Source organism: Mirounga leonina, unplaced genomic scaffold, assembly GCF_011800145.1.
Source record: "Mirounga leonina isolate KUSES-001 unplaced genomic scaffold, KU_Mleo_1.0 Mir_180, whole genome shotgun sequence".
Classification (NCBI taxonomy): domain Eukaryota; kingdom Metazoa; phylum Chordata; class Mammalia; order Carnivora; family Phocidae; genus Mirounga; species Mirounga leonina.
The window spans coordinates 414,440-426,396 of record NW_023270469.1 but is presented as its reverse complement, the minus strand read 5'-3'; the positions used below and the strand labels follow the sequence as shown (position 1 = coordinate 426,396).

At 58.1% G+C, this 11,957-nt stretch overlaps 1 protein-coding gene and 1 non-coding gene across 3 annotated transcripts; both read left to right on the top strand.

The window, feature by feature from the left end:
* Positions 1–19: 19 nt before the first annotated feature.
* RPL13 (ribosomal protein L13) lies at positions 20–2,225 on the top strand. 2 transcript variants are annotated; one of them, XM_035024580.1, is made up of 6 exons: positions 20–101; positions 280–400; positions 531–672; positions 869–1,042; positions 1,470–1,526; positions 2,046–2,225. In XM_035024580.1, exons 2-6 carry the CDS (start codon positions 297–299, stop codon positions 2,202–2,204), a joined length of 636 nt encoding a protein of 211 aa, XP_034880471.1. In that variant the 5' UTR covers positions 20–101; positions 280–296; the 3' UTR covers positions 2,205–2,225. The 2 variants fall into 2 exon arrangements, with proteins under 2 accessions (XP_034880471.1, XP_034880472.1); XM_035024581.1 differs by lacking the exon at positions 20–101 and having other exon boundaries at positions 109–400.
* Positions 734–813, top strand: LOC118023912. The gene has a single exon (XR_004682934.1). It is a non-coding gene; the product is annotated as a small nucleolar RNA MBII-202 (small nucleolar RNA).
* Positions 2,226–11,957: the final 9,732 nt, after the last annotated feature.

Sequence of the window (11,957 nt, the reverse complement as noted above, 5' to 3'; positions counted from 1 at the left end):
GGGCAGAGAGCTCCGGCGCTTTCGATTGGCTGAGCCCAGCACCATCCCAGGGTGCTTTGCGGCGGCCGTCCTTTTCCGCTGGCCGTTCTCCTCCGGAGGAGGTGAGTGTGCGGGGTCCGGGCGCCGTTGGCGGCATCGGGCCGCATCCGCTGCCATCCGCTGCCATCCGCTGCCATCGGCGTAGGGCTGCTCCGGGCGCGGCCACAGAGGGGCTCCGGGCCCGCGCCGCGGACGGGAGAGGGCCGTGCCCGGGCCCTGACTCGCTCCCCGCGCCCCCAGGCCCGTAGGCGGCGGCCATGGCGCCCAGCCGCAATGGCATGATCCTGAAGCCCCACTTCCACAAGGACTGGCAGCGGCGCGTGGCCACGTGGTTCAACCAGCCGGCGCGCAAGATCCGCAGGTGAGCCGCGGGGCGGCGTGGACGGGGCGGCGTGGACGCGGCGGGGGCCCGCGGGGCGGCGGGGACGGGGCGGGCGCCGGCGGGGCGGCGTGGACGCGGGGGCTGAGCGCGCCGACCGCTCTGTGCGCAGACGCAAGGCCCGGCAGGCCAGGGCCCGCCGCATCGCCCCGCGCCCCGCGTCCGGGCCCATCCGGCCCGTCGTGCGCTGCCCCACGGTGCGGTACCACACCCGAGTGCGAGCCGGCAGGGGCTTCAGCCTGGAGGAGCTGCGGGTGAGTGGGGGCGCAGCCGCGCGGGGGCTCGGGGGCTCGGGGCTCGGGCGCTCGCAGTCCGTGATGACGGTCTCCGGAATCGCTGTACTCCGTGATGAAAGTACGCTGAACCCTTTTCCATCTGACGGCTGAGCGCCCGGCGGCCGCGCGGCGCCGCGGGGGCCCCGGGGGCTTCATCGTGTGTGTGTCGGGGCAGGTGGCCGGCATCCACAAGAAGGTGGCCCGGACCATCGGGATCTCGGTGGACCCGAGGCGGCGGAACAAGTCCACGGAGTCGCTGCAGGCCAACGTGCAGCGGCTGAAGGAGTACCGCTCCAAGCTCATCCTCTTCCCCCGGAAGCCGTCGGCGCCCAAGAAGGGCGACAGCTCGGTGAGTGCGCCGGGGTCCGGGCGGGAGGGCCTGCCCCCCGCCCCACGCACGGGGCGCACGGGGCGCGGAGGAGGAGGCGGCGGCGGTCCCCAGAATCCACGCCGGCAGGCGTGACGTCAGGCGGAGGCTGTTCGGCTGCAGGCTGGGTTTCTGGGTGTCAGCCTAAGGCGTGCGTTTCCTAACGTGCTTCGCAGAGCGCTGGCTTCCTAGGAGTTGGCGTGCTGCGTGGCCCCGCGCGCCGGCAGCCCGCTTGGGGGTTCACACGTGGCGGGTCTGGCCTGTGCTTCCGCGGTCAGCTGCCGGGGCAGGGACCCAGGCCCACCACCTGTGCGCAGCAGTGGGCGGGGACATCGGCAAGAAGGGGGCGCTGTAAGCTTGCGGCCCTTGGGTGTGCGGTCTGAGCCCAGGTGACTTCTTCTTCAAACAGGCGGAAGAACTCAAGTTGGCTACCCAGCTGACGGGGCCGGTCATGCCCATACGGAACGTAAGTGGGGGTGTCTGGAGGGTCAACCGGTGGATGCTTTGGGGCGGGGCTTGAGTTGAAGGGTGGCAGCCGGGGTCTCTGGAAAGTTCTACAGGTTTGTGAAAAAGAATGCCTTGACTCAGGGAGGAACGTTATCCTGCATTCTTAGCAGCTGGGTTTCTTGAGGGAGGGCCTTGCCCTCATCATTGGGGACTCGCTTGTCACAGACACACGCTTCTCACCATTTGGAAAGGCCAGGTCACTCCCTGGACATGTCGCTGGTGATCCCACAAATGACTGGGCCCTTGAGGGTCTTCTGGCAGGAGAGGGGGGCCCAGGACTGCGCACATCTGAGGTGGTTGCTTCTACCGTGTGCCTGGGGTGACGTTCCAGGTCATGTCATTCTAGACTGTCCTTAGTGGCCTCAGTGTGGCCTTGCAGCAGTGGGCAGGCAGACCTAGCCTGTTACCTCCTCCTGCAAGGCTTCTGCTGACATTAGGTCCCAGGCAAGGGTTTGACGCCCCCTGTGCCCCGGTCCAGGTCTACAAGAAGGAGAAAGCCAGAGTCCTCACAGAGGAGGAGAAGAGCTTCAAGGCCTTCGCCAGTCTTCGCATGGCCCGTGCCAATGCCCGGCTGTTTGGCATCCGGGCCAAAAGGGCCAAGGAAGCTGCAGAACAGGACGTTGAAAAGAAAAAATAAAGTGCAGTTAACAACTTGTAATACCTGTGGTGTCCATGTGATCCTGGTCTCCTCGGGTTGGGGGCAAGAACTTGGGGACCTGCGACCTGGCCGGAGGGACGGCATATTTGCAGGGCACCATTTTACTGTCTATGCCTTAGGACTGTTGACTGAGTAACTCGAGTACCTTTCTGGTGGAGGTGTTGCAGAGAGTAATTGTTACCAGGGTAGTTGCAATTGAGCATTTGGGATTTGGGGCCAGATCCTCCTGGGCCTGTCTGTGCTTACGCATGCAGGCTCTGGTGTGGACGGCTGGGGTTGGGCTGCCCAGAACCCGTTTTCAGGCTACTGTGCCTGTGTGGCAGCTAGACGGCCAGGGCAGCCCAAGTGCCCACGCCCGAGGAAGGCTGAAGGCTGGACCCCATGTGGCAGCACCCCTGTTCTTTGAAACCAAACCACTGTGTGGTTTCTGCAAGTGAGATGCTGAGATGGGGCCCTGGCAGGGCCTGCTGTGAGGATCCGTTATGGGGGCCGTAAGGTGTGGATGTCCCCTGCACCGACCGGTTCCTGTTGGGAACGAAATCCCTGGTAGGTTTTCATCTAAACAGATGATTTGGAGGGTTATCTTTTTCACGTCTGAAGTGGTGCTTATGGGGTACTGATTTCCATGCTCCTTTTCTGCATTTGGAAGTTGTGGAGGGACCAGGAGCCCTAGCTGCGTCCCTCACAATCCCAGGCAGAGGGAATGAGGTGGGGCTGCCTCTGGGTGGCCCGGTGGCTGCAGGCTCAACCTTCCCTGTGGCAGGTGGCTCTTCCTGGTGCCAGATCCCTGGCTGTGGTCTTCGCAGGTTGGGGAGCCCAGGCCTCCAGGTCAGTGCAGGGCAGGGGCTCCTGTGCTCTAGGCTCAGGGGTGAGGGGGAGAAACATTCACGTCCCCTTCTGGCGTTGTGCCACCAGAGTGAAGGGCCTTCCCGGATGCAAGAAGCGCCTGGAACAGGCCAGGCACCTGCTGGTGAGTATGCTGGAGAAAGTCTTGGGGAGGGGCCTGGGCTGTAGGACCCTGTCCACTGGGCCATCAACACTTCTCACCTTGTCCAGTGGTGGTGGCAGCTCTGCTGGGTCACCTTGACTAGGCCGCTTCTCCGAGTCCCGCTCCATCCCTCAGCTCAGTGCCATGGGTGTTTGGTAAGTTAGATGTGCCATCTGGTGAAGCCGGGCAGGAAGTAAGCTTCATCCTGTGTACCTGGGGCCCGTGAACCAACAGGAGGTTCAAGGAGGCTTTGGAAGGTGCCAGGGCCCAACCGCTGGATCCACCCTAGACTCCCTGACCTCAGGCTGTGAGGAATGACACCTCCCTACAGTCCGGAGTGCTCTTGGCAGGTTAGTAGATGTTTGTGTCAGCTGGGACTGAACCAGGGACCCTTATGGGAGTCTGGTACGGGACGTGATTGTGGGTGGGGAGCTCAGCTGGTCCGAGCTGTGGCGCCGTTGGGGAAGCAGTGAGCCCCAGCCCAGCCAGTCCTGAGGCTGAGGAAGTCTCCCTGTGAGGTGCTGCTGACCAGCGTCCAAACCCCAAATGATGCTGGTGCCCTGGTGAAGCCCTGCGTCGTGACCAAGACCTTGTAACTGGGGAGACAGACTGAGCGTGAACTCACACTTGGTAGGGATGCAGGTGCTGAACAGGGGCTGGAAGACTGCTCCTTCTGTGTTTGTGTCTGCTCCAAGGCAGCGCTCGCCACCGCCAGGGTGAGAGGGTCCTTTGTCCACGGGCCATCTCCTGGCCCTGGGGTAGCAGGATTCTGCTACCTGGAGGATTTCTCCTTGAGTGTGGGCAGAACTGTGCCCGGGAGGGGGCTCCTGACCCCACCGTGTGTCTGGCAGGGCCAGCCTTGAGGGAGCAGCCGCTGGGGAGCCACAAAGCAACGAGAAAACAGGGCCTCTGTCCTCTCTGGGTGAGGAACTGAATTCCACCAACCAAGGCCTCCCCGGAAATGCCCCTGAGCAGGGAGGAAATGCCCCTGAGCAGGGAACCCAGCTGTGGTTGGCCTTCACCTGTGTGTGTGGTTAATTCGAAAACCAACCCAAGTGGAGGCACTGTTTCCTTTAACCCTTTCTGCCCCTGGGTGGAAATCCATCAGCAGGCGTGGGCTCCTTATGTGGCCATCGCCCCTCGGAGAAGTGGGTGGGGGTCCGGAGGGTCATCTGTGGGTTGCAGGTGCATCTTGGGGTCAGATTCCCAAAGTGGGTGCAGGGGTGTTGCTAGCGGGGGTGTGCAGGCTGGAGCCGCCCACAAGATGGCCCACGGGGCACGTTCACCTCTTTGCCTATTTTCAGATCAGCCTTGCTCTCATAGGAGTTGCAAATATTTTCTCTCAATTTATTATTTTTCTTCTTTCTAATGTGACATTAGGGTTTTTCTGTAATCTTCCCAAGCTGTCTTTTTCCTTTTTTCATTATCTTAAAAGTTACTGTATGGTATTTTTTACTCTGGAGAGAAGATATACGGTGGGTGCCACCTTCCCAGGATGAGTTGCATTTTGAATCTCTATCCTATAGTTGCTTTGTTAAAATATCTACAATTGTGGTATTTTTAAAAGGAAGAACTAAAATTTTTTTAACACTAATTTCCACTTGCTTGAAACTGTTGTGATTTAGAGGAAAACTTAAGTTGTTTTAGATTACTTAGCCTTTTTCCCACTTGACTCCACTCCGTTTGAGCCAGAGAGTAGAAGGGGGTATGAGTGCCTGCAAAGGGCTAAGGGCTCTTTACTTCTTTTCTTGTGTCTCACATGTTCGTTTTTTCATTTGTAGGTAGTTGTACCCATGTTTTCTTTTATGGTTTCTGGGTGTTCACTTATTTATTTTTTCTTTTTTTAAGTTATAGAAGAAAAGCATGCTCTTTGTTAAAAACAAAAAAAAGTACAGGAGAGAAAAGCATAAAAAGTGTCCCTTTTCTACCTCCACCCTCCAAGCCCTTAGAATGACTTGTGCATACGACTTGTGCATCTGCCCACAGTGGTTTATGTGAAGTTAGGTTCTCGTATAAACACCTGGGCCTTGGGGCCCCTGGGCGGGACTGTTGATGATGCGTTTTGGCTCAGGTCATGATCTCAGGGTCTTGAGACCGAGCCCCACATCAGGCTTGGGATTCTCTCCCTCTCCTTCTGCCCCTTCCGCTTGTGCTCTTGCTCTCTAAAATGAGTAAACAAATCTTTAAGGAAGAAACAAAACATCTGGACCTTTAGTGTTTGGTTTGGTTTTGTTGGGGGGGCTTTTTTTATGAAAAATGGGGCACCTGGATGGTTCAGTCAGAAGAGTATGTGACTCTTGATACCAGGGTCGTGGGTTCAAGCCCCACGTGGGGTGTAGAGATGACCTAAATAATAAATCAAAAGCACACGGAATCCCACTGTGTGTTGTACCGTATTGTGCCGGCCCACCCGGGTCTCCCTCACTTCTCTCCCATGTCTACAGGGACCCCGTGAAGGGATGGGTGACATTTGGTTTAAACAGTCCTCTGTGGGTGGGGAACACTGGAACGCCGCTGTTTTTGTTTTTAAGATTTTTATTTTATTTGAGAGAGGACATGGGCAGTGGGGTGGGTGGGGTGGGGGGAGCAGAGGCAGAGGGAGAAGCAGCCCACTGCCGAGCAGGGAGCCCGAAGCAGGGCTCCATCCTGGGGTCCTGAGATCATGACCCGAGCTGAAGGCAGACGCTTAGCTGACTGAGCCGCCCAGCGCCCCTGGAATGCTACTGTTTTAACTTGTATTTTTTATTTGTTTGTGAAGCTGAGCCTCTCTTCTCATATTTGCTGGCAAATTGTCTTTTTTTTGTGTGGTTTGTCTGTCACATCCTTTGTCCATTTTTCTATTGTGATGTCTGTCATTTTCTTGAATTGTAGAAGCTCTTTGCATATTAAGGAAATTTGCCTTCTGTCATATGTTGGCAGATTTTTTTCCAGTTTATTCTTTTCCTTTTGAGGCTTGCTTGTATCTTTTTTTTTTTTTTTTTTTTTAAGTAATCTCTAGACCCAGCATGGGGCTCGAACTCATGACCTTACGGTCAAGAGTCAGATGCTCTACCAACTGAGACTCCCTGAGTCTTGCTTGTACCCTGAGGGTCTGGGCTGGAGAGGGGATGGGGTGCTGTCGTTTAGGAGACAGTGTGGTGTAGTAGGAAGACCACAGCTCAGCCTCTGTAGTGGACGTGGGTTATTCTCTCTGGCTCCTTCGGCGTCAGAATTCACATTGGGAATTTGTTTCTGAGTCTTGTGAGAAGCAGAACTCGCCTCTTTTGTAGGAGCTGGAGGCACTGTACCCCCTGCCCCACCTCCTCGCAGCACCCCGGCCACGTGACCAAGCTCCCTGTCCCCTGTCCCAGGCTGGGTCTCATCCCTGGTGATGCATGCAGCCTCAACATCCTTACCGTGGGCCTGGACATCACCCCCACCAGTTCGAGGGGTTTCCCAGTGTTTGGTCCTTTGTGGCTCCCTCAGCCAGAATCGGTGCTCTGTTGCTTAGAACAAGACCAGACGTACCAAGCTTGCTGAATCAGGTTTGGCTCTGGGCCAGCCGGGCACTGACCATCCGGGGGACTCCCCTTCAACAAGCACCAAGTGCCAACCGAGTACTAGGAACCACAGGAGGGGGCTGGTACTGGGCCCCAAAAAGTAAGCAGAGCCCGATGATGGGGCAGAAAGATGGGCGGGTGGGCCTGGGAAAGTAGAAAGTGGTGTGGAAGGAGTTCAGTAAGGACAACAGGTGAGGGGAGAAGAGACATTCATTCAAGTATTTATTCAGCACCTACTGTGCTAGGCTGGTCCCAGGCTGTAGGGCAAGCAGGAAACGGCAGAACAAACTACATCCATCCTTGCCTTCCCAGGGTTTTCATTCTGAAGGGTCTCCAGACACAGGCTCTAGCGGGCCCCCTCTCCCCTCACTGTAGTGTCCTGGGCACGTATCTGCCTCACGGGTTGTGGGAGGGGACATCAATAATGACAATAAGGGGGCGCCTAGGTGGCCCAGTCGGTGAAGGGTCTGCCTTCAGCTCAGGTCATGATCCCGGGGTCCTGGGATCGAGTCCCACATCGGGCTCCCTGCTTGGCGTGCCGCTGGTCTCTCAAAATCGAAAAGGGGCAGGCTCAGAGTCCCCTGCCAGCAGGGGCCCGCAGCTCCTCTTTCTCCCCATGTGGTCCTGGGACGGGATAGAGAATACACATTGAGCACCTACTGCGTGCTAGGCCCTGGGGGTGCCCTCAGGATGGAGCTGAATGACCCCTCCTCACAGGTAAACGGGGACCTAGAACTGGAACACCGCGGATTCGAAGGCCTGGGCATGGGGAAGGGCTGACCGGGGCAGCCCGCGAGGACCAGCTACCTGTGGCCAGGCCACAGGAGGACTGTCTGGTGGCCTGGGGCCTGGAGAGGGGCCATGGCACATGAAGAGAGGACTGGCCTTCCAGAGTCTTCTCCAGCCCCACCCCCCAGGAAAGTCTCCGAGTGTGGCCCCCACTTCTGCGTCCACCTTCTCAGGGCTGTGCCTCCAGAACACTGAGGTCTGGGGGTTGCTGCTGGGGGGCCGCGTGGGGCAGGGCAAAGAGGTGTGTTAGACCTGGCTCCCCCGCCCCAGCTGCGGGGCCCTAGCCGGGTGCCCTCCTTCTCCCACCTGTTTCCACAGTGGCAGGGGGACCCCCGGGTCCAGAGTGCTGGGGGCTAGATGGAATGCAGCATAGCGGCTGGTTAGCTCCTGCCTGGGAAGGGGGATGCTTTCCGGGGAGCACAAGGCAAAACTGGGTCAGTGATGAAAGAGACCGGATGTGGCGGTGGTGTCGTCAAAGTTCCATCCAGGCTGCTGGCACCGAGAATATCATCAAAAGCCCCCGGATGAGTCAGGCGGAAGGAAAAGCAGGACGTCCATCTGCTGGAGACGCCAGCGCTGTGGACCCTGCTCCTGCCTGCCACCCCCCGGGACCCTGCAGACAGCTATGTCCTCATGGTCGCCCTGCTCCTGCTCCGGCCCCGCGGGCCCCGCCAGCTGGCGTCCATGCCCTGGTCCAATGCCCCCGCGTGCCGGTGCGTTGGGCCCAGTGGCTTCTACTTGAAGAGAGCAGAAGCGGGCATCAGGCCGAGGTTAGGGTACAGACATTAGGTCGCCGTGGCTCCTTGTGGGTTCTCTCTCTCCCAACCTCCTCCCTACCCCCCAGATCACCTGCCCTGACAAAGCAGGCTTCTGGGGCCCCCAGGCCCAGCCCCGAGCACCTCTCCCTGACCCAGGAGAGGGACAGCTGGTTGTGGACAGCATCTGGACTGTGGCCCTGGGCAGAGGTCCTGGCCGCTTTGTCTGCCTCACCAGGGCTCTGAGGACTCAGCTGATGGCAAAGAGGCTCAGCTGGCCAAGTGCTCCGTGCCCTCACGGTTGGCTGTGACTTTTCAGGGGTGGGGAACAGCAAAGCCCCTGAGACACACTGGGGGGCCAGGATGGGCCAAGAAAGGCTTGAGCACTGTGTTCTGAGAGGAGTCGCAGGGTCCAAGTACAATCCTAGCTCTGTCCCTGCTGTGTGACCTCAGGCAAGGCATCACCCTCTCTGAGCCATGGTCTTGTTGATAACACAGATGACATCACCTGCGTGGCGGGGACTCAGGGCAGGAGGGGACGGCAACCAGGGACTGAATGTGGGAAGGCACCAAGATAAGGGACACAGCTCCCTTGGAGGAGTCTTGTCAGGGCTCCTGTCTGACCGTGTTTGTGTTCAGGGATGTCTGCCTCTGCGTCCACACCATGTTAGTGTCTGTGTGTGCATATGTGATCTGTGTGTGGTGTAGGCAGGTTTGTGGGGTGAGGTGAGACCCGCCTTAGTCCCAGCTCTGTGACACGGTGATGACAGGTGGCCACGGGTCCGAGGCCCAGCCAGGACCACAGACCTGTGTTGTCCCAGCCACGGTGGCCCTTCTGGGTACGGTGGTCTGATTTCTAAAGTAAGATCAATGCCAAATCCTGTAGGAAAACAATCCGATCGAGAAGGTTTCAGATGTTCTGAGATAAAATAGCATTTCTTGGGAGGAAAGAAACAAAGGAAGAGGGTAGGTTTGCAACCAGCTTATAAAAAGAAGCACCCAGCCAGACATGAACCTTGCTCCCTTTCTGAAAATCCTGTTGGTTCCCCCGCCGCACCCCTGTGCTACAGTTTCTACAGTGTCCACACACCTTCCCAAACAACCTCCTGGCTTGCCACATGAGGAGCAGGACCAGGGTGGAGGGGTGTGGCAGGCCGCCTCTCCCCACCTCTCAGTCCCACACTCACACACCGCCTGGGGGGTGACTCCGCTCTCGCCCCCACTTTCCAGGTTGGGAGACAGAGGTGCTGAGTGGTTCTGGAATGTGCTCGAGGCCAGTGCTGTGGGGGTGAGGGCCCGGGAGCCCAGGGAGGGACGTGGAATTGGCTGGTAGAGACCACTGGGGCTTGAAACGCTGGTCGTCCAAAGCGAGGATGCTTCCTTGTTGCTCTAAAAATCCATGATTTGGAAGCATCAAAAGAGCCAAATGGGAGTGAGTCAAACACATTAGGAATGGTTGTTTCGATCAGCTGGTCCCTCCGGTGACCTGGGCTGGCGGGAGCTGGGTTAGCCAGGTGCAGGGGTGAGGCATTGGGAGCGGGGTGACATCACAGTGATGCGGCCGACCAGGGCTTGGCAAACATTTTCTTAAAGGAACAGCTAGTAAGTATTTAGGCTTTGTCACAGCTACTGAGCTCTCCTCTTGAGAGCAGGGTCAGCCACGGAGAGTAAGTGAACCTCTGTTCCAGGTAAACTTTATTTACACAACAGGCGGCTGCCTGATTTGGCGCCTGGGGGGCTGAAGCTCCTGGGGCCCTGCTGTGGGCCTGCTTGGATTGAGGGAGAATGTCAGTCTGTTCGAGCTACTAGTCACCCAGCAGACATGGATTTCTCACAGTCCAGGAGGCTGGAAGCCTAGGGTCAAGGTGCCTCGTCTGCTTGTGGTCTCCTTGGGTGGAAGGCGCAAGGCCCTGTGGGCACTAAGTCCTCAGAAGGCCCCCCTCCTCACTCCAGAGCATTGGGGGTTAGGATTTCAACACAGGGATTTGGGGTAGAGACACAAATATTCAGTCTGTGGCATGGAAGAAGGCCACATACTGTTGTTAATAACAAGAAAGAAACCGGTTACACAACAGAAATAGTTTGCCCAATGAGCTCACTCAGCAAATATGTCCTGAGCATGTGCGGGGTGCCAGGCCCAGCCCTGGCCCCAAGGACCTAGCTGTGACAGGGGGCAGGCCAGGCCCTCACGCTGGACCGTCTGATGAACCAGGTGTGGCAAGGACTCAGACGCGGAGGGAAATTTGAGAAGTAACACAGATGTGCATGGAAAAAAGGCTGGAGCGACACACATCAAAATGTTAGTCCTGTCTAAGCCTGGGTGCTGGAATTTTCATTTCTACGCGCTCCTACACTGTAAGTTTTCAACAAGGACCATGTGCTCTTACTTGCTGTACGACAATAAGAACAAAATGTATGAACGAGGGTCTCGTTCCTGAGTCTGGCTGCTGGAGCTCCCCCCTCCCCCGCCTTCCCGGCCCTCCTTTGTCCCCGGAGCCCTTGGGGGGCCCTGGCTCTGGAGACTCAGGAAGGCCACACTGGCCCGGGAATCACAGACCAGGGTTACAAGCAATCTGGCTTTTTCTTCTGCAGTTTCTTTCCATTAGGGCCGAGGCCCTGGGTCACCCTGGGGAGGCAGCCACATCCTGTGAGTCTGTGGCTGGAGACCCAGTGGGTCCATTAAAATCTCTGGACCGCAGACCCTTGAACTCCCAAGCTCTGAATTCTTTCCTCTCTCCCCGTAGTGGAAATGTCACCTCTTAGTGGCTGAGGTGCTGCGTGTGTGAGGACTGCACCCATGCGGACAGCTGCGTGCCCCAGGGCAGGTTCCTGAACTTTGGGGTGTCCCTTTCCTTATGCGTGAAATGGGGCTGTTGTGAGCATCGTGTGGCTTCACACCACTGCGGTCGGCATGGAGCGTGCGCGGCGGGCGGGCAGGTGCCATAGCCGTCCACGTCTGGCAGATATTTGTGTCGGTTGCAGAGGTCAAGGTGAAGTTGAGCCTGGGGGAGCCAGTCCTCAGTGGAAATCCCCCCGAGGCCTGGCAGACCAAGGAGCCAGGCAGGGAACCCCTTGAGCCTTGTGGGAGATGTGAGGCCTGCCTGCGTGGGGCTGGGTGGCCCACCTGAGCCCAGCCCCTTGCCGGTATTTCGCAGTCTGATCCCCATGGAGGTTCAGAGAGGCCAAGGAGCCTCTCCCAGGGCACAGCTGGGGCAGGTGTGCTGGAGAAGCTAGATCTGGGAGGCCTGGGGCCTGTAAGCCCAAGATTCACCACCACAAGCCCACAGGCATGGCTGGTAGGCTAGACACTGACCCCCCAGCTCTGGGAAGCTGGGGCTGGGAAAGATGCGGGGGCTAGAAGGCCCAGAGGGGCTCCAGGCTGGTCTCCACAGAGTAGCTAGCCCTAACAGCTGGTTTCCACAGCTTCTGAGGAATGACACGGAGGCTGGATGAGGCCGAGTAAGGGGGCAACGAGTGGCCTCGAATCCCTCTGTGTGTCTCACTGCCCCTTGCCTCTTTATCCAGGTGCCTGGGAAGCGAGCCCACGTGCTGGAGTCCAACTGCCTCAGCCAAGCTGCAAGGATTTTCCTTGTTTCTGCAAACGGGGCTCAGGGTCTCGGGCTTCCAGGTGCGCCTGGGGTGCAATCCCGCGCTCTTACCA